The sequence below is a fragment of the Oncorhynchus mykiss genome, chromosome 23, assembly GCF_057628025.1.
Source record: "Oncorhynchus mykiss isolate SJ-2025 chromosome 23, ASM5762802v1, whole genome shotgun sequence".
In the NCBI taxonomy this organism is placed as follows: domain Eukaryota; kingdom Metazoa; phylum Chordata; class Actinopteri; order Salmoniformes; family Salmonidae; genus Oncorhynchus; species Oncorhynchus mykiss.
In genome coordinates, this window is record NC_143044.1 from 19,051,609 (window position 1) to 19,074,622 (window position 23,014).

A 23,014-nucleotide genomic window follows, 5' to 3' on the forward strand; every position below is an offset into this window, starting at 1 on the left:
GTGGGGAGCGTTTGAGCATGCCTCGAATTTGAATGGGCCAGAAAAACACGTTCTAGCAGGCATGTGCTTTGTAATCAAATTTGGATTCCGATGGCAAAACCAGTTTATTCATTTCATTTTCTTTTAAAATGTCAGATAATGTTTGTAATTTCAAGCTGTTTTTCACCTGTGTGCTTCAGGGGGTGAGAGGCTTTTCTGGTGGACTGTTAAACAATGGAAACCCAGGGGTGATCTCACAGAGGAAATGAAGGGTTTTGTCTGTCCATTAACCAGCTCTGAAACAACATACCTGTTATTGATGTGACCTCTCCTATAACATGAAAGCCATCCCAAACAGCTAGACACATAGAGGGAGCATTACTCCACTCAAAGATTCCCTAATCAAGTTATCTTTATTGGATTCGTTTCATTAAAGTTGAGCAGAAAAAGACAGGATAAATAGACATCAACATGCACACATGCATGCACAGACACGATACACAGACACACGCGTACACAGAACCAAACACACACACGCACACGCCCTTTTCTTAAAGCCATCATAGTGACATTATTAATTTCAACTTGAGGGCATTCCCTTTGTTTGCGAATATACAATGTGGCTTTTATTATATAGGTTGCCAAGGCTCGTAGAGTCAGTATGCCTTGCCCTTTAGTTTTTATTGCCAGCCCATCATCCCACCATAATATCATTGAATATTTCATGAGAACATATATTAGTCCATCTGTGTTATGAATGCATTTCATGCTGCTCCAGTTGCAGTCTTTTTGTGCAGATTACTTTTACATGCTGGAATTCAATCAGAACTGCACTGCAGAAACCCACACTGCAAAAACAGCTTTGCCATTCATATTCACTGCACAGGAACAAAGTTATTTTTGTCAGTGGGGGGTTGTTAGTGCTATTAAACTCAGGTTCAATGATTTCCTTCCCACTGACATTGTTTAAGAAAAGTTTCAGTATTTGTAAATCAAATATATATATATTGTATATTGTGGGTATTTAAAGGTGGACTCAGTGAAATGACGTTGCCACAAGCAGCACTACAGATATTGCGATGAGCAAGATGCAAGATTCCGTCCATCACACAGTCACACACAGTATCTGAGCATGTGCATGGGTTCCCTTCACGTTGTTTGAGAATGGTAGGTACAGGACCAAAACAGCTAAGAAGTTTAGCCTTGCGTTCAACGCTCTTAGTTGTTGCGGAAATTGACCCACTATTCTGTTTACTTTGTGCACCTGCGTCATATCGCTGAGTCTACCTATAAAATGTTACGGTTAGTTTATCCATACGAAGTGTTACGTTTGGGAAGTACAAAATGTACCTTTAGACAGTTTGACCAATGTTTTGTTGTTTCTAAAAAGGGTGATACGTCTCACAGGTAGAACAAAGAAAGACATACACTGTAGGCCTAGTTGATAGACTTAAGCATTCATGGACTCTTTTTTTCCCATTGTGTTGTCGTGGCAGTTATTTCATTTCCGTTTTCTATGTGTCGGCCACTTGTTAAAATCAGTTTTATTCATTAGCTCTGTTACTCTCCACCATTTATCCCAGTCATTGTTGTGAAAACGAATTCAAAAGGAGAGTGAACAGTTTCTTTTCGCCATACATCATGGATTTTTGGAGGCACTTTATGCCAATCTTATTTTGACACGACAATATTATTTTTGCATGACAATATGAATATTTGTATATCTAACTGTTCAAGGTTTTACATTTTAGGGACAAAAAACAACATTGTTTCATCAATATGGCACTAATATCATTATTCCGTTATTAGAAATAAATGTTCCAGTAGTTGTTCTTACATTCATCCATGTAAATTGTTCATTGTACTGGATGTAATTATTTAATTAGTTCCAGTTGGCTTAGCCTATCTACTGTTTATTTTAAGCTTCCCTGTACAGATCTGCTAATATGAGAGTTTCTTACATAATGACAGGAATTCACAATGGGCTCTGTTGAGTGACAGCCCCCACCCCCTCTTCTCTCATTATAGTCCTTAGAATAGGAAACATGCATGTCCTCAATAGTCTGTAGTTTACTCCCCTTTCTTTCTGTCTTTAACTGAAATATTAAGTCATGTTCTTTTTTATACTCTGTATGCCCTCAGTGACCTGCCATGATTTTACAATTGGGGGGGGGGGGGGGGGGGGGGGGGGGTATTTGAGGAAATATACACAGCAAGTTTAATCAGGAATGACATATAATTCCCTCTGACCCAATTCCAAATTTTGGCCCAAATGGGAACTCTGTGTCCCATTAAAGATATATTTAAAGGAAAACTCATCAATTATATTCTAGAATGCACGGAAAATGTATAGGCCATGAACTCATTCATGATCGTTATGATCCAAGATTACAGCTGCTCAATTGAGTTTGTGTCGAACAATGCCGCGTGACAAATGGAAAGGCCGGCCCATCAGAAGAGATTGTATATCATCACCTGGGAGAAAACCCCTTTGGACTTACAGTACCAGTCAAAAGTTTGGACACGCTAGCATCCCACCTGGCAACATCCAGTGAGATTGCAGAGCGCCAAATTCAAATACAGAAATACTCATTATAAAAATTCAGAAAAGATACAACTATTTTACTTAGGTTTAAGGATTAACTTCTTGTGAATCCAACCACGGTGTCAGATTTTAAAAATGCTTTACTGCGAAAGCATACCTTACAATTATTTGAGAATATAGCCCAGCAGACAAATCATTACAAACAGTAACCAGCACAGTAGAAGAGTTACACAAGTCAGAAATAGGGATAAAATGAATCACTTACCTTTGATGATCTTCATATGTTTGCACTCAGAAGACATTCATTTATTCAATAAATGTTCCTTTTGTTCGATAAAGTCTCTCTTTATATCCGAAAACCTCCGCTTTGTTCGCACGTTTTCTTCAGTAATCCACAGGCTCAAATGTAGTCACAACAGGCAGACAAAATATCCAAACTGTATCCGTAAAGTTCATAGAAACATGTCAAACGATGTTTATATTCAATCCTCTGGTTGTTTTTAGCCTAAATAATCGTTAATATTTCAACCAGACAATAACGTTGTCAATATAAAAGGTAAACAAGAAAGGCACTCTTGGTCGCGCACTTGAAAAAGCTCTGTGTCACTGCAGGGTCCACTCATTCAGACTGCTCTTACACCCTCATTTTTCAGAATACAAGCCTGAAACAATTTCTAAAGACTGGTGACATCTAGTGGAAGGCATAGGAACTGCAATTTGAGTCCTAAGTCAATGGATACTGTAATGGCATTGAATAGAAAACTACAACAACAACAAAAATCCTACTTCCTGAATGGATTTTTCTCAGGTTTTCACCTGCCAAATCAGTTATGTTATACTCACAGACATTATTTAACTTTAGAAACTTTAGAGTGTTTTCTATCCAAATCGACTAATTATATGCATATCCTATCTTCTGGGCCTGAGTGGAAAGCAGTTTAATTTGAGCATGCTTTTCATCCAAAATTCCAAATGCTGCCCCCTACCCTAGAGAAGTTAAACAAATCAAAATATATTTTATATTTGAGATTCTTCAAAGTAGCCACCCTTTGCCTTGATGACAGCATTGCACACTCTTGGTAATCTCTCAACCAGCTTCATGAGGTAGTCATTTCAGTTAACAGACGTGCTTTGTTAAAAGTTCATTTGTAGAATTTCTTTCCTTCTTAATGCATTTGTGCCAATCAGTTGTGTTGTGACAAGGTAGGGGTGTACAGCCCTATTTGGTAAAAGACCAAGTCTATATCATGCTAAGAACAGCTCAAATAAGCAAAAAGAAACGACAATCCATCATTACTTTAAGACATGAAGGTCAGTCAATCTGGAAAATTAAGAGAACTTTTGAAGTTTCTTCAAATGCAGTCGCAAAAACCATCAAGCGCTATGATGAAACTGGCTTTCATGAGGACCGCCACAGGAAAGGAAGACCCAGAGTTACCTCTGTTGCAGAGGACAAGTTCATTTAGAGTTACCAGCCTTAGAAATTGCAGGCCAAATAAATGCTTCACAGAGTTCAAGTAACAGACACATCTCAACATCAACTGTTCAGAGAAGACTGCGTGAATCAGGCCTTCATGGACGAATTGCTGTAAAGAAACCACTACTAAAGGACACCAATAAGAAGAAGAGACTTGCTTGGTCCAAGAAACACGAGCAATGGACATTAGACCGGTGCAAATCTTTCCTTTGGTCTGATGAGTCCAAATTTGAGATTTTTGGTTCCAACCGTTGTGTCTTTGTGAGACGCAGAGTAGGTGAACTAATGATCTCTGCATGTTTTATTTTATATTTTTATTTGACCTTTATTTAATTAGGAAAGTCAGTTAAGAACAAATTCTTATTTTACAATGACGGCCTACCCCGGCCAAAGCCTCCCCTAACCCAGACAACGCTGGGTCAGTTGTACGCCGCACTATGGAACTCCCAATCACTGCTGGTTGTGATACAGCCCAGGATCGAACCAGGGTCTGTAGTGACGCCTCTATCACTGAGATGTAGTGCCTTAGTTTGCTGCACCACTCGGGAGCCCGTTTGGAGTATGTGTGGTTCCCACCGTGAAGCATGGAGGAGGAGGTGTGGGGGTGCTTTGCTGGTGACACTGTCAGTGATTTATTTAGAATTCAAGGCACACTTAACCAGCATGGCTACCACAGAATTCTACAGCAATATGCCATCCCATCTGGTTTGCGCTTAGTGGGACTATCGTTTGTTTTTCAACTGGACAATGACCCAACACACCTCCAGGCTGTGTAAGGGCTATTTGATCAAAAAGGAGATTGATGGAGTGCTGCATCAGATGACCTGGCCTCCACAATCACCTGACCTCAACCCAATTAAGATGGTTTGGGATGAGTTGGAGAGTGAAGGAAAAGCAGCAAACAAGTGCTCAGCATATGTGGGAACTCTGTAGGAAAAGCATTCCAGGTGAAGCTGATTGAGAAAATGCCATGAAATGTTATTTCATAGTTTTGGTGTCTTCACTATTATTCTACAATATAGAAAATAGTAAAATAAAGAAAAACCCTTGAATGAGTGGGTTTGTCCAAACTTTTGGTACTGTAAAAGTAGTGGAATTAAATGCCTCCGATTTTCCCTGGCCTTCTTTTCATCCTTAGATTCAGTCATTTACACTGATAATCTCCTTTGGGTAAGGTTTTCTACATAACAGCCTGGCCACTGTTAATAATTTGTGAATGAGGAGTAGTGCTATACTGCAATATCTGGATTGGCAAAGGCAAACAGAGCCATTAATCTCACTGGAAGAATAAAACAAAGACCAGGGTACGCTGTTGGGGCCTGTTTACCACGGACAAAAGATATTGACTGTCAGTTCGGTAAAATCTCTGTTTCTGCTTGTCTAAGTCAACTTTCTTGTTCCTAACAATAATACCTTTCTGGTATAGGCAATTATGGGTCTTATGTTTGGAGTATGGTTGTGGTGATGCAGGGTTGAAGCTATAATTTGGTTCAGGCATAAAACCTCTGGAACATTTGGATGCTGCCTTGTTTGTAATAGCCATGGTCTTTGATAGTCAAAGGAACCAATTTGGCACAAGGAGCTCTGAATAATTTCATCATGTATTACAGAGCCTATTAAATGCAAACTTTTCAATCTAGCAATCAATAACGCAGACAGCTTACACTGGCCCCATGCCAACGACATTAGAACTGCTAGCGCTTGTTGCTAGGGAGCAGAGCCCGCTTAGGGGAAGGAATGTTTAATGTAATAGAATCACATAAATCAACAAAGGGAAAGTGCTGCGTTCTTTTTCTAAACCATTTTGAAATAGGAGTATGTTTTTTTAAATGTCGTTTATTGCTAAAAAAAATTATGTGAACTGTGAGAACATCTGGAACCAAATTAAGAACAGTGTGTAGAGTAATTGTGCAGTTTTTTTCTTCAGTATGCATGTAGCTGGCCTGAATTCTTGCGCAGCACACTTGAATAAATGGAGGTGAAAATTATATAAATGTTTATTTTTGTCTCAGGAGGACACCCTCCCCCTCTCCACTCCTTAAAAAATCTAGAACAGAAAGAGGCACTTTAGTGCTGTTAGATAATTAAGAACAGGAACCAACTTGCAGAGAGAGCAGCCCTCTGCTGCCCTTCATACCATTTCAATAGAACATTTCCTCTGGGTGTTTGTGGCCTTTTGTGAGAATACCATTCGCTTTGAAGGCTTTACGGACATGCCTTGTGAATATAACAGGGACTAATAGTTCTCTTAGGGCTGATCTAAACCGGGCCATTTTTTGATGCAGCTGATATTATTGGTTGTTGTGAAGATGCGAGTCAATACTTGAGTGTAATGTAGCAGAGGTGATTGGAGCCCATTGAATCATGGTGGATACATTATGCGTCATGAATATGAAGGGGTTTTGATTTTTTTTTTTCCCTTAGGGAGGACAAGCTAGTCGTTACTGAAATATGATTGTCTTTTTGCATTCTGTCCAGTATTTATTACTGGCAGATGCTGTGCTTTTTTGGTTCAATAAAAACAAACAGCTTGAGAGCCAGCATGCATATAGCTCTCTGTGTCGTCCTTTATATGAAAAGTGTATATGCTGCAGGAAAGAGAGGAGGATGAATCCGTTATGTGTTATACATTATGAAAGACGTCTTTGGTAAATGGAAACAAGGCAACCTCTGAAATCAATACAGAGCTGAACAGCAAAAAGGTAGTGGATGGAGAGAGAATACAAAATAGTCTCCTTCTCCAGTTTCCCTCGTTTATTCCCTCTACTTTGAAAAGCTTTACATGTTGTTTTGATATCTGTGGGGTACCTACTGTAAGAACAGATATCAAAGTGACGTTATTGGCTCATACATTTATTACCTCTCTCAAATCCTATCACATTAAGCTTCAGTAAATTCCTTGGCTGGTTAGATAATGTGGACATTTTGACAACAGCACATTTCAGCTGAGTGAGTGATTGTGTGAGAATGATGTATGTCCGCATTTTTGCCTCAGTGAACAGAACTTCAGTCACAGTCTTTTGAAAGATCTTGTCAGTTCTTTTGTCTGGTGTAATGATTGTAAGCTTGTTTGAAATGTAAGCCATACAGTTTACAAAAGCAATTTGGTTAATGCATTGGGTTTTTCCTAGCATAAAATAGTTTTTTGGAGTCTGTGTTTTGAAAATACAATTTCCTTTACTCTTCACCATGCAATCTCAATGGAAGGAAACCCACAAGTAGGTTTGAAAGGGTTGTTATCAATGACCGGAGAAGTGAAAAGCAAAAATGCGCTCATTGCCTATGGTTGTTCAGAGTAATGGTGATGCAGGAAGCAGCGGTATTATAAATAGTAGGCCTATATCCCAGATTCATCGACCTTGTCCTTGAGTTGCCTTGTAATTGAGTTCTGCACTTAGATTTTCTTATGGAGGCACTATAATCCGTCTACTGTATAGTTACAGTTGAATTGCATATTGTGTAATACACTCTTATATGTCCTCGGTTATGAATAGTAATCACCTGTCTTGAATTGTTTTGATTACATCCTGTCACATTGTGTTTATGCTGATGATACAGACACTGTGTTGTGTTTATTAGTTTTGAGATTGCTTGACGATGCATAAAAATAAATACAAATCTGTTACATGGTAGTTTAATCATCATAGAAGTGCCTCTAGGTCCTACACAAAAGCTTCTTGTCAAAAACCAGCTGTTTTAGTCGAAAGTAGTAAAAACAGAGAGAGATCAATTACATAATGTCCTTTCTCTCCGGATTTTAACTCTCTAGTGACAGAGCTAAGGCCCCAGCCAATTTAAATGATTATGTAAAGATAACAATGTCCTTTATTTGGAAAGGTCAGACTTTACGAACAAAGGGACATAAGGTGTGTATACCATTATGCACACGCAGTTTCTCTCACACACACACACGCACTCGCACTTTCATTCACACACAGGTACTTAGTCCTACTATACAGTAAATGCCCCATGGCTTCTTCCCCAGCAAGTTGAATCTAATCAAGAGAATGCTGGGAGGGCCCTCAGGAGATTGCCAGGTTCCAGGGTTGGCTAGTTCAAATAAAATCCTTGACATTTGGATAAAAACCAAGTGCCACCAAGCAGTAATTGCATGCGACCACAGACACACATCTGTGGTGTGTGTGTTTGAGGAGGGGGCTTTCATTCCCTCCCTTTTGAAGTATTAGTCATGTGTAGTTAACTAACTGGCTCGGTTGTCTGTGAAGGGTGGCTCTATTGGACTATGGTACCAAGTAGGGCTGGGCTGCAAATTAATGGTGTCAAATAGAGGTGTGCCACCTGACCCTTTCCAATAGAATTTTTGTTGGACTATTCAGATCATATTTCATATCAATGATTATCATCGACAATTATGATTTTAATTATTATCCATATCACCCAAAACCTAGTACATGTACAGTACCTCATACAAAAAGCCCCATTGTTATGTTGTGGAATGTTTTAGTAGGTGCTACTACAGAATACCTGCATTCAACACCTCATTATGCATAACACCTCCGGCTGGATATATGCCAAGTAATGCTACCCAGGGATTGTTCAACAAATTTTAATAGCTAGATATTCAGTCTATACTGTATGCAGTGAAAGAGAGAGAACAAGAGAAATAGGGAGAGGGAAGGGAGGGTGAATGAGGGAGTGTTCCATTTCTTTATGATTTATCTTTCCCTTGCCCAGGTCTAGCAGTTTTGCCAACTCAACCTTACATTTCTGTAGATGTGTTGCAATGCATACATGGTGGATTTTTATGCTTATATGGGCCAAGGGGTATATTTTATTATTTCATGTCTAACAGTACACGGTTTGGGCTCAATACTAGTATATTTCCCCATCATAAAGTATATGTTTTTTCCTGTCATATATTGCACGATATACATAGCCATATCAGCTGGTAGATTTTGATGGATTGTCTAGGGTTTTCTCTAAGAAGGTTACAACATTTTCTACATAAACTGCCTGTTTCTGAATGACAAGACTGCCTTAAGGGGCATTTCTTACATGCTTGTTTTCCTAAAATGAACAATCCTGGGAAAACTGCTGCTTGAATTTACCTATATGTTGCTTGTTAAAACCTGTCAATCTAGATGTGAAAATCTCCGTTGCCTTGACATTTGCTTTCTCTTTGCCTCTGCTATTATCAGTTTACGTCATACATAAAGTATTATTAATTCCCCTATCTAAGTGAAATGTGTCATTATCAGCGTGTGTGTGGGTTTAAACTATATTTGTTTGAAACTAGGGCTAACTGTTTGTTTCTACATTTGTTTTGTTCCAGGTCAGGAAGATGACGGCAAGAAAGTGCTGGTGATGAGCTACCCCCAGTACTGTCGTTACCGCTCGGTCCTGGCCCGGCTCAGAGAGCAGCCGTCTGCCCTGCTGACGGACCACACCGTGCTGGCTTTGGGCGGCATCGCCTCCCAACACGACACCACACGCATCCTCTACTGCAGGGACACCTTCGAACACCCCACCCTGCTGCAGAATGAGAGTGTCTGCGAAGAGTTCGGTAAATCCCAAAGCGCTAGGGTGCAGGTAGTAACTGTTCAGTTTCTGCTCAGTAACTGCTCAGTTTCAAAAGGTTTTCTCCAATTTTGCGCCGACTAAACACCACCCAGGGTGGGGTCACTTCTACTTTGATTCAAGTCACTTCAGGGGATGAATTGAAATTCAATTTATGATTTCAAAATACCCTATGGACCTGAGAGTATTAAATTCACTTCCTAAATTGACTGAATTGAAATTGAACTGACCCCAACCCTTCAAAACACACCAGACTGAGTATCATCGGCCCTTAAGATAGTCTTTCTTTAACTTTGTGCGTTTCCACAAAGAGCACTGTTGTATAGCTTAACTCATAGTAATTGTGGAACAGGTCAACATTTTTGGAGAGATTGTCAGTGTGTGTAATTTAATTTTAAAAGAGAAGCAAGGAGGTGAAGGGAAACTGTTTTATGCCTAGGAAAATACTATATGAATAGCATGCTCACATCCTGCTGCTGCTCGTACTATTGGCTCATAGTGCCAGTGCTCATACTACTGGCTCAAAGTGCCAGTGCTCATACTACTGGCTCATAGTGTCAGCCCTCATACTACTGGCTCATAGTGCCAGCGCTTGTACTACTGGCTCATAGTGCCAGCGCTCGTACTACTGGCTCATAGTGCCAGCGCTCGTACTACTGGCTCATAGTGCCAGCGCTCGTACTACTGGCTCATAGTGCCAGCGCTCATACTACTGGCTCATAGTGCCAGCGCTCGTACTACTGGCTCATAGTGCCAGCGCTCGTACTACTGGCTCATAGTGCCAGTGCTTGTACTACTGGCTCATAGTGCCAGTGATCGTACTACTGGCTCATAGTGCCAGTGCTCGTACTACTGGCTCATAGTGCCAGTGCTCGTACTACTGGCTCATAGTGCCAGCGCCTGTTAGTGTTACACCGTATTCAGGCACAAGCCTTTTTCACACTCTGACTGAAATTCCTTTATGTAAACACCAGTTCTCTCAATCCGCCACATTAATGTGTGTTTTATTCATGTTAGGAAACATTAAATTCACCCATGTTTAATCCAGATTTTTATTAGGTCAAGTGCCAGGGGCAGTGAATAATGGGCCGTTGTTAAAGCTAGAAGTGACCATAAACGATTGTATTTATGCTTTTCCAATGCTAATCCTGACCTTTATCATTGGCCAAATCTTTTTCTAGGGTTGCCCCTTTAACAGACGTTCTGTTGACAAACAGCCACCTCAGGGTGTGTGGACATAGTGTCATTTGTTTCACTGCAGAATTACTGGAACACTGCTGATAATTACAATTCTGCTATCTAGAGAAGTGACACTGTCATTTATATAAACTTGGGGGTTTATTATGGTTTGGTTACTCAAGGCCCTAGTAATAGCAAGGCAACTTGACATGATGTCAGACAACTTTCTTCCTATTTCCATATTCATGTAACCTAATTTCTACCAAACTGCGGAGACTGTATTGACAATGTGACTATCACATATTATTCTCACATTTTTTGTGAGATAGAACAAAAATGATGAATTACATAACATAATCTAGGAAGAAAAGTTTGAAGTAATATTAGTGTTCCAAGGCAGTTCCACTGAGAGATAGAGGTAGTATGATGACCTTTGCTCTTTGGCAATCATATTAGAATTGCAATTATGTGGTTGGAATATGCTGTGAGAGAACATGTTATCCTGAACATTGGTATTATTACCTGCCTGGCAACATGCTTTCAGAATATTTTGAGACATGTCATTCTTCTTTTCCTGCAACAAAGTAATAATGTTGCTTACCCTCCCTGCCCCCATCTCTGAGAAACATAATACCCGTTGCTTAAACAAACAGTGTTTTGAAAGCTGATGAGGCACTCATGTTTGAGGTGAAACTACAGGCGCGTTCCTTCATTTAGTCTTTTATTCTAGCTGCTATGTCTGGAAAGGAAATAGAATCGATATCTATTTATGCAAAAATGGTTGTTATTGTTTCCCTGTTTGAGATGTTTCCACTCATATTTGTTTTAATGTTCATTAAAGAGGAGCATTTTCTGGAATCCATCTGAATTATTTTAGTAATCCCCGAGGGGGGGGGGGGGGGGGGGATTTATTGCTGGATATTAATGCTTACCAGATGCATAGACCCTAAAGAGATTCTATTTTTAACGTATTGTGAAATGAAGGACACTTGCTCTGGAGTGTAAACTGTGTTAATGTTCCTGTAAAAGCACTGTAGCATGGCCAGTATGAGGCCAGAATGTAAACACACTGATAAAGGAATGATTTCCTTTGTGTGCCTGTGTCACTCCCCTCCACTGAATCCCAGTAAAGCTGGAGATTGCCTAAGACAGGCCCATTTTTATCCTGCTAAACTGTTAACATGTGCTCTCCCATATAGATTGGAATAATTTCTGCTCTGAAATCTTTTTTCAAAGCTAAGATCAGGTTATAAAGCTGGCACTATTTTAATGTATTTGGGTAATCATATAGATTGTATTTTCTCATATACACTGAGTTTTTCCACAAGATGTTAGCAACAACCTCACATTGGTATTGAACTAAAAGCATTTTCAGTCTACTGAATTAGCATGACTGTGTGGTGAAGCATAATATCCCTTATTTTTCATCCTAATTAGAAACATACAGGACAAACTGCCCAGATGCACATTATTATAGTCCTTTTAGTCTGTGCAGAAAAAAGCCTGGAGAGGTATCATTTATCTGGACAGAGCGAGGAGGGAGAAGACTTTCACAGGCTCTTGATGTGGCTTAATTCCTACACAACACAACTTATAGAGGTTGAGGAGTAGAATGCTGAAGCCTGGAGTCAGATCCATGAGTCATGAGGGATGATATTATACACCCTTGAAGTTTAAGTATGTTGTGAGGGGGCTCTTTTGCTCCTCATATTTGCAGGTAGGGGCATGTTGTTCTTTTTGAACACAGTTTATGAGTATCGTAAATAGCATCATTCTTACTTACACTAATCTCTCACATCCTCATTACAGTACAATGGAGGAAGGCCTCTGTGTTAGTCATCGAGGGAAATATCTCACTATTTCTCAGAAGAATAAATTGCCCTACAACCAGACAATAGGTATAGTGGAAAAGCATGCCCTGACCTATTTGAAATGAATATGATTATTTATAATCACCATGCTGGAAGATTTTACATGACAAAGTCGTAACGATAGCTCTTTGGTTAACTCAATCCCATCAAATGTAACCAGAGCGTAATCTATGAGAATAAATATGGTTTATTGATGTATGGGTGCGTTTCTCCGTGCATTCATTTATTTATAGGTCGCTGTGATTTCTCCCTTCCGGTAATGAATAGCATAAGTCTTGAGCTCCTTCACTGCTCGGTAGTTATATATGAAACAGATTGTTTGGTTATTTAAAACCCCAGACCCATTTAGTTTTTGTTTCACTCTGTCAATAGCAATAATCTGGAAACGTTTGAAGGTTAGCCCATTTTTAGCAAATCCCACATTACGTAATTTTGTCTGTTTTACATTCGCGCTCATGGAAAGACATGCCATATTTGGGACAGCCCCTCTGTGTGTTGTTATGCTTGACTTTCATCCTTAAAAGGTTTTTTTCTCTTTAAACAAAAGCCATTAAGCGACACTGCCAACTCAAAGGCACTAGGCAAATCTGAAACTGGACATGGTAAACTCTCCAACATGTAAACTCTACATATATGTATTTTTAGATCATGACACTATTAATGTATCTGTTTTCATATTTTTAATTACATATATTTTCTAATGGGATAGGGCAGATAAGATGTATGATGGTGGTGTGGGGGCAAAACCTATGTATGTTAGAATCACACACTGTAACTGGATCTAAATGGAGTAGGGTGATGTTATCAAGATTGAGGTCAGAGTTCAGTGCATTCCTTACTCTGCTTGTCAGCCTTGTTTTGGTTTAAGCTGGCAGAGTTCAGAGAATGATCTGTGTTAATGAGTCCCAATGACACACTGCAAAGAGCATGAGTGTGTCATATGAAGAGGAAAGTGGACAAAAATAATGGAAGACAGAGAGGGAGAGATTTAGGTGTGCTTAAGTTACATTTTGATTTGATTCTGAAAGAGTAAAGAAAACGTGTTAATCTCTAGGTTTAAGTTAAATGTATTGTACTGTACATGTGGGAATGGTATGGCTTGAGTGTACCTTTACATTAGTGTACACTCAAGCACTACAACTTTGAGTTTGCACAGCACAAAGCATACACATTCACACCCTCAAACGCACTCCATCCAATGAGAATGATTTCATAATAAACGTGTTTGAACAGTTTAATTGTCTCTTCCTGGAATAACTCCGTTTCACTTCATTTGATATGATGAAAGAGTAATGTTCCCTCCCAAGGGGGGCATACACAACACTGCATAAATAAAGCTGCAGTGGAAAATGACAGCAATAATAAACAAGGCAAATTCATCCGCACTCCTGCCAATTTTAGCTCAAATTGCTTTTGGTTTATTTGCTAATCATGTTAATTAGCAGATCTTGTTTTAAGTAAATTGAATATTAATTCCAGAAGGATGAAAGAGCATGGTTATTCAGTATAAGTAAAGTATCAGATGGTTGTTGGGTAAGATGTGACAAAAATATTCTCTTCACACAACCCTTTTAAAATGACATACAGTAGACACTTGTCAATCTAAGCTAGTTTGAGCCTTTATGACATGGAATGTAGTTCTGCACTAAGGCATTTAGTATATGTACAACTACAAACTGAGGAACAGAGACATGAACAACAAAAAAGAGCCTTGAACTTTGCTTGGGAACTTAAACCTCCGTCTCCTTATTAAACAACATCGAGATATTACGGACTTGTGTCTTCAGCTGCATCATTAGCTTGCAGGGCTGTTAACGTTTGGCTCTGTGGTTAAGCCAACCAGATGGAATAGTAGTGGACATAATGGAAGTGTGTATGCCCACTTAAGGGCAATGTAGTTAAATGCTGGCAGTTAAATGCTGTTTTCACCTGTGAGGTAGGGAAGCGAGAGGCTGAACTGAAAAAGGACTGTTCAATTTCCTGTAAACATACATGCTGCGATGTGGGCCTGTTGCCATGGGTACTGTGGTCCAGACAGGATCTTGATGATGATTGATAATTACTACCTGGCGTTTGGTCTTCATCTTCACAAATATATGGCTAGATTTGCCCTCCACGATATATCTGGAGGGCAATAATAGGTTTTTAATGTTCAACAGTCAACGTTTGTTGGGTATAGCAATCATTTTCTCATGTAATTATATTTCCCAGAAATAAATGCAATGTAAAATCAATTGTGACTTGTGGCTTATCCAGGATGGTGGCAGAATTTAATTTACAAATTCTTGCAACAAAAAAAAGGATAGAGGGTGTTGTGTCGGTAGTCGCATATTGAAATTTGAGCATTTGAAAATGGCTATTGCATTTACTTTTATTGTTATTCAAATGAGATTAGTTGAATTTGTCATTTCCATGATAAGAGCATGGCATTGTGCTACTCGTTAGCTCACATAAACACAGGCAATTTGAAGCCATCTCATTACAGTATTCAGCTCTGAAAGGATAACAAGCCATCACATTATTTCACTACCACTGTCACTTACTAGCATACTACAGTAGGCTACTTGTCACACTATATTTCACATTTCTGAACACCTGCAGTAATAGCAAACCACTTAGATGAGAGGAAATAGTAATTTTCTCACATCAGATGGCGTCACTCCTACATGATGCTCGTTCCTCAACAGATCTGTCTTGTAGGACGTTGAACTCATTTCTAAAAATCAAGATTTTGCCCATCCGCCTAACACTAGTTTGCCAGCTTGTTGATGAAGTTGTACGGCACCAAAGTTATGGGACTGTTCTCAGAAATCAGCATATATCTGACTCTGACAGCTGGCACCGTGCCTCGCTACTTTGTAACAATTGGCCAACGCGATAACGTCGCAGAGAGCAGTCCGCTGTGCTGTAGAACTCTGTGCAGTAATCACGGCAGAGAAGATATCATGAAAACTAGTTTGTGCATTAGCTAGAATTTCACTACACTAGCTAGCTAGAGGGAGTATTCGGCATTGAGTGTGTCAACTGCCGTTGTTAGCATCCCTGCCTTTCGTTTCATATGGATTGATTTGAGGCTGGTTCAGCCAGCAGGCAGACACACTAGATAGCTAACCCATTAGGTAGCAAATTTTAATTTCACATTTCACACAGTAATGGAAAAGTACTAAGTGTTCATACTTAGGTAAAAAATACCCTAATAGAAAATGACTCAAGTAAAAGTCACCCAGTAAAATACTATTAAAAGTCTAAAAGTATTTGGGTTTTAAATATACTTAAGTATCAAAAGTAAAAGGAATGGTACAGATAATTTCATTTATTTTATTTTTATTTTTTAGATAGCCAGGGGCACACTCCAACACTTAGACATAATTTACAAATAGTTTGTGTTTAGTGAGTCCGTCAGCTCAGAGGCAGTAGGGATGACCGGGAATGTTCTCTTGATAAGTGCTTGAATTGGAACATTTTCATGTTTTGCGAAACATTCAAAATGTAACGAGTAATTTTGGGTGTCAGGGAAAATGTATGGAGTAAAAAGTACATTATTTTCTTTTGGAATGTAGTGAAATAAAATAAAGTTGTCAAGAAAAGTACAGATACCCCCAAAAAACGACTTAAGTAGTACTATAAAGTATGTTTACTTAAGTACTTGACACCACTGATTTCATAAATACTGATTCTACCACCACAAAACACCTTAGCTAGATGTAGAATTAGGTAGTGAATACTTGCTCATAAAAAAAGTCAATATTAGCTACAGAATTTGTCAAATTAACTCTGACTCATTTGAGGATGAAAGGTGGTTCAGTGGACAATGTCACCTTGGTAACATTTTAAAATAATAGGACAGCATATTGTAGCCAAAATTATTTTAAGCTATCCCGAATTATCAGACAAATCAGTGCAGGTGGACGTCACGCTAGCTGACGTGAGACAATGAGGAAATAGTCCCAACTCAAAACTCTATTTGAGTTACGAAGACTGTAGGAATGCAAAGATGCCCGGGTTCTGTTAAAGAGATAATGATTACTCAACATCCCATGTGAGCAGGTTTGGGGAGTAATTACGTTCCATTAAACTGATTACAAAAAAAACTGTAACTGTAATCTGTTACGTTACCAGCAAAAATATTTTAATAAGATCACAGAGACAATTGAAAAACAACATTACTTCTAGAATTTACTTTTAACTTCAGAAAGGATGTTTGTGAAAAAATGATTTGATACCTTTCCGTTGTCTCAATGATATTCAAATCAGCATTGAAAAAAGGCGCAAGTTTAAGTTTGTTCTGCATGATCGAGTCTGACCACGTCAGAGACCAATGATGACATGCCAAATGGGTTTGATGGATCGTGGGAAAGAGCAGCAATAGGATTTTTTTGTAGGCTACAGTCCAAGCTATGTCTTCCAATGGTAATGACTGCTGGTGTAGCCTACGGGTGATACGAATATAACTTGTTATTGATATCTACATAGAGCATTGAAGTTAATCACACTGCTACTCTTTCATTTAGCTATTTGCGCCTTACGGATTGTGGTTGTTGTGGATAGCTGTTCACAAATGTTTGTGTATTTTAACCCAATAATGGTTTAATTGAAATGTAAGCTGCTTATCAATCATTGTTTTTTGATACCAGTGGACAGCCAGTAAAAAATGCGCTTTTGAACAGCTGCATATTGCGGGAGTTCCTAAGAAGACCACGAGTGGGGCTTTTATTGTTCAATATAATTCATACTGATTCAAAAACAAATGTCCATAGGCCAAATGGTACACATGTTCAAACTCGCATACTTTTTGATAGACTTAACAGCTGCAAATGATCGAGATATCAAAGTGTCACCAAAAAAAACGTAAACAGCATATGGCATACATTTTTCACATGCAAATAGCACTTTTCGACAGTGCTCAGATCTTACCATTCCATGAGAGGATAATTTATTTTTCAACTCAAAGCAATAAGCCCAATAAGTCCTCCATTACAAGAACATAAACAGAGTAGGAAAACAATTCCTTACTTTTTGGGTTATGGTAAAACAATTTGGCTAATCTACTGTATATTTCTAAGTCCTACTCTTGAAGATCAAGGAGTATTTCATTCATTGGAATGACTGGAAATCTGACAGAGTTTGGTTTTTAATGTAAAGATGAAGCCTAATTGTATTATTTGAAGTGGCAGCAAGAGGTTAGAAGAAGCCTACATAACTAACACATTTAGTCAAATGCACCATCCATTTATGGAGATCTATGTAAACTCTATCATTGATTTATCCTGCAATAGATATCGTTCAATTGGTAATATTTGTTTTTGTCTTCCTCTAATGCAGCTTAAGGGGAAAGTAATCTAAAAGTAACTGAAAGTAATCAGATTGCGTACTGAGTTTGGGTAATCCAAAAGTTATGTTAACGATTACAATTTTGAACAGGTAACTAGTAATTGTAATGGATTACATTTAGAACGTAGTCTTAAATAAATCTACTTTGAAACATACAGTATACAGTATGGTTATGGGCTTAAAAAAGTACACCTGTACCATGTCTGATATAGAGTTGGAATGTATTACATTTTGAGTTTGCATCCCAATATTACACTTTATGTACATCACATAAGACTGAAATATAACAACCGTTTGACATAGAAACACCAGATTTTTGTCAGTGGAAAAAAAGTGTATTAATTATGAAAAATATTAATAACATTCCACCCATGAGGGCAATTTGGTATTTGACTGCAGGAAAGTGCTGCTAAACAATTTGTATAGGAAATTAGGAGGTTGGCTGGGGAATAGCATAATGCCAGAGGATGAGTGAAGATCACAATGCTACCCCCATATCACCCCCACACTGTGTTACCCTCACTGTGTGACATTTCTAAATTAAGATAAAAAGCATCCTACATATGGGAGAGAGAGAAAGACTTGTATAAACATTAGGTTATAGACCTTTAGGTTGGGTGGGTCACACCTTAGGCTGTTGTTCACGGGGGATTTAGCTCATTTGTAGAAGTCTGTTTAATCCTACAGTACATGTAATATCATGGCCTGACATGTGTCAGGAGTACTGAGCTGCCCTCTGTTAGAGCCTCCTTTCAAACACATCAGGCTCAGTGACTGTGAAAATGTCACAACAGTGGAGCTACCCAGCAGGAAAAACATACACAATCAGAAAGTTTCCTGCCAGTAGGGATTTTGTTATGTGTTGTTATTTGTTAAGTATTTTTGTTTGTTAGAAGCTTATTGGCTGTAAAGTTGTACATGTGCTTGGTTCGCTTCATAATCTGTCATATTTAGTTGGGTGACAGAAATCATGAATAATGGGTGTTCACTAAAAGATCATGGAAATGAGGAGGAAAATAGTATGCCAGTCATCTTTCTTCAAACCACCTCCCAGGGCCGGTGTGAGAACAAATCAATTGGATGGGCATCCGATATCCATAAGGAGCACGTTTTTTTCAAGGGAACTCTTGTGTGTGCATGTGCTTGTTATAGTAAAGACCATAGGCAGCGCACAAGTGTCAAGTTTTGGGATGCTTACAATTTATCCTACCATTTCTACCAATCTGCGTGGCAGTTAGGATTTTAATTTGCATAACAAAGTTTTGGATTCTGAAAATTGTCACATGGTTAATCATAAAAAATCTGAATTAAAATTATACAAATCTAAAAGTTAAAATTCAACTAATGCGAGAGCACCAGCCTCTGTCATATTGATACCTCTGGATCCATTGTTGACTAAAGAAATTAGCGCATGGAGCTCAAACATAGCTTATAGGCTAACACAGCAGTAGGCCTATAACTAAGATCGTCAACTACACTGAACAAAAATGTAAAGTGTTGGTCCCATATTTCATGGCCTGAAATAAAAGATCCCATAAATTGTCCACAAAAACCTTATTGCTCTCAAATTCTGGGCACAAATTTGATTACATCCCTGTTAGCGAGCATTTACACAGGTACACCTTGTGCTGGGGACAATAAAAGGCCACTCTAAAACGTGCAGTTTTGTCACACGACACAATGCCAAAGATGTTTCAAGTTTTGAGGGAGCGTGCAATTGGCATTCTGACTGCAGGAATGTCCACCAGAGCTGTTTCCAGTGAATTGAATGTTCATTTCTCTTCCATAAGTCGCCTCCAACTTCATTTTAGCGAATTTGACAATACATCCAACCGGCCTCACAACCACACACCACATATAACCACGCCAGCCGAGGATTTCCACATCCGGGGCATCTGCAGGGCAACCTGGCGCCCTGAAGCGCCAGGGAAGAGCTGGAGCAGATGTGACAGTAACCGACTTCAGTGGGCAAATGCTTACCTTAGATGGCCGCTGGAGAAGGTGTGCTCTTCATGGATGACTCCCGGTTTGTACCGGGAGTCATCAACTGTACCAGGTAGATAGCCAACAGTGTGTATGGTGTCATGTGGGCAAGTGGTTTCCTGATGTCAACGTTGTGAACAGAGTGCCCCATGGTGGCGGTGGGGTTATGTTATGGGTAGGCATAAGCTACGGTCAACGAACACAATTGCATTTTAGCGATGGCAATTTGATTGCACAGATGCCATGATGAGATCCTGAGGCCCATTGTTGTGCCATTCATCCGCCAACATCACCTCAAGTTTCAGCATGATAATGCACAACCCCATGTTGCAAAGATCTGCACACAATTTCTGAAAGCTTAAACTGTCCCAGTCCCAGGCCTGCATACTCACCAGACATGTCACCCATTGAGCATATTTGGAATGCTCTGGCGTGTTCCAGTTCCCTACAATATCCAGCAACTTCGCACACCCATTGAAGAGGAGTGGGGCAACATTCCTTAGACCACAATCAACAGCCGGATCAACTCTATGCGAAGGAGATCTGTCGCGCTGCATGAGGCAAATGGTGGTCACACTAGATACTGACTGGTTTTCTGATCCATGCCCTACCTTTTTAAAGTATCAGTGACCAACAATAGCATATCTGTATTCCCAGTCATTTGAAATCCATAGATTAGGGCCTAATGAATTAATTTCAATTGACTGATTTCCTTACATGAAGTGTAACTCAGTAAAATCTTTGAAATTGTTGAATGTATCGATTTATATTTTTGTTCAGTGTAAGTAAAATACAAAGGTCTAAAGCAACAAATAAAAACAGTATAGGACACTTTTAAATGCCTTTACTTGAGCTCTTCTTGCCATAATGTGGACTTGGTCAAATAGGGCTATCTTCTGTATACCACCCCTACCTTGTCACAACACAACTGATTGGCTTAAACACATTAAGAAGGAAAGAAATTCCACAAATTAACTTTTAATGAAGAACACCTGTTAATTGAAATGCATTTCAGGTGACTACCTCATGAAGCTGGTTGAAAGAATGCCAAGAGTGTACAAAGCTGTCATCAAGGCAAAGGGTGGCTACTTTGAAGAATCTCAAATATATTTTGATTTGTTTAACACTTTTTTGACTACTTGACTACTTGATTCCATATGTGTTATTTCATCGTTTTGATGTCTTTACTATTATTCTAAATGTAGAAAATAGTAAAAATAAAGAAAAACCATGGAATGAGTAGGTGTGTCCAAACTGGATGGTACTGTATGTATTTGCACAGTTGCATTAAAATAAATAAATAAAACCAAATGACAGCCATTAAAGACCTACTGGTGACATACGTATGTAATGGGGAATTTATCAAAATAAACAATCAAATGCACACAACGAAACAATAAATGCACATGAATTGGCGGGAGACCGCTGAACGCATTCTGGAGAGCTGAGTGCATGCATTCTGGAGAGAGACAAGCCTTACACTTAGAATGAAGTACTTTGTAACACCAATACTAGTGGCAGTTGAGTTGCCACCAACCTGAAGGACACAACCTTAACTTAGCTAGAGTATTTAATCACATCATTCTGAGATGTTTTGAAGCATGGCATGGTGTGTTGTATACCACTTTATCAAGTGTTGTGCAACACCTTGCCAGGGACTGGGAGCACAAACATACATTTTTAAACACTATTTTGGTGTTTAGAGTCCTGTCTTTATGTTTAACATTGTTTTATGTATTTAATCATTTGCCATTTTATACCAGTTTTGCAGGCATTGTCAAGCATTATGCTCAAACAACCAGCACTAACTGGAGATTGAACTGCAAGAATTAACAATCATGAATGTGGGAATGGGTTCTGTCCTCATTAAATGATGGTTTGGTTAGCCGTTCATCATGATCCATTACACCTCATGGCACAACAAGCTTAATACTAACATAGAAATACACACTATATATACAAAAGTATGTGGACACCCCTTTAAATTTGTGGATTTGGCTATTTCAACCACACCCGTTGCTGACAGGTGTATACTATTTAACACACAGCCATGCAATCTCTATAGACAAACATTGGCAGTAGAATTCCTTACTGAAGAGCTCAGTGACTTTCAATGTGGCACCGTCATAGGATGACACCTTTCCAACAAGTCAGTTCGTCAAATTTCGGCACTGCTAGAGCTGCCCTGGTCAACTACAAATGCTGTTATTGTGAAGTTGAAATGTCTAGGAGCAACAACGGCTCAGCTGTGAAATGGTAGGCCACACAAGCTCACAGAATGGGACCGCCGAGTGTTGAAGTGCGTAGCAATTAAAAATGGTCTGTCCTCAGTTGCAACACTCACTAATTTCTTACAGTCTGGCTGTGTGTTTGAGTGGGTAAAATTAATTGAATGTCAATTTGCCTGACGGTTTGGATATCCATTCATCATGATCCATTACAGCTCACGCAACAAGCTTAATACTAATATAGAAATATAATTATATTTCTTCAAACTAGGGATGCATGATATATCAGTGAACATATCTAGTTTAACGCCAAATGTGCAAAACCGATGTCAAAGCTGACGTGCATACCTACAGTTGAAGTCGGAAGTTTACATACACTTAGGTTGGAGTCATTAAAACTCATTTTTCAACCACTCCACAAATGTCTTGTTAACAAACTATAGTTTTGGCAAGTCGGTTAGGACATCTACTTTGTGCATGACACAAGTAATTTTTCCAACAATTGTTTATAGACAGATTATTTCACATATAATTCACTGTATCACAATTCCAGTGGGTCAGAAGTTTACATACACTAAGTTCTGTGCCTTCAAACAGCTTGGAAAATTCCAGAAAATTATGTCATGGCATTAGAAGCTTCTGATAGGCTAATTGACATCATTTGAGTCAATTGGAGGTGTACCTGTGGATGTATTTCAAGGCCTACCTTAAAACTCAGTGCCTCTTTGCTTGACATCATGGGAAAATCAAAAGAAATCAGCCAAGACCTCAGAAACAAAATTGTAGACCTCCACAAGTCTGGTTCATCCTTGGGAGCAATTTCCAAACGCCTGAAGGTACCACGTTCATCTGTACAAACAATAGTACGGAAGTAGAAACACCA

At 39.0% G+C, this 23,014-nt stretch overlaps 1 protein-coding gene across 1 annotated transcript in view; it reads left to right on the forward strand.

Annotated features, from left to right (window-relative positions):
- Window positions 1-23,014, forward strand: part of LOC110502541 (AT-rich interactive domain-containing protein 5B) — a 76,419-nt gene that overhangs the window by 18,349 nt on the left and 35,056 nt on the right. Inside the window, exon 4 of the mRNA XM_021580660.3 lies at window positions 9,295-9,525. Coding sequence (XP_021436335.2) covers window positions 9,295-9,525 — 231 coding nt within the window. The remainder of the gene's footprint in view (window positions 1-9,294; window positions 9,526-23,014) is intronic.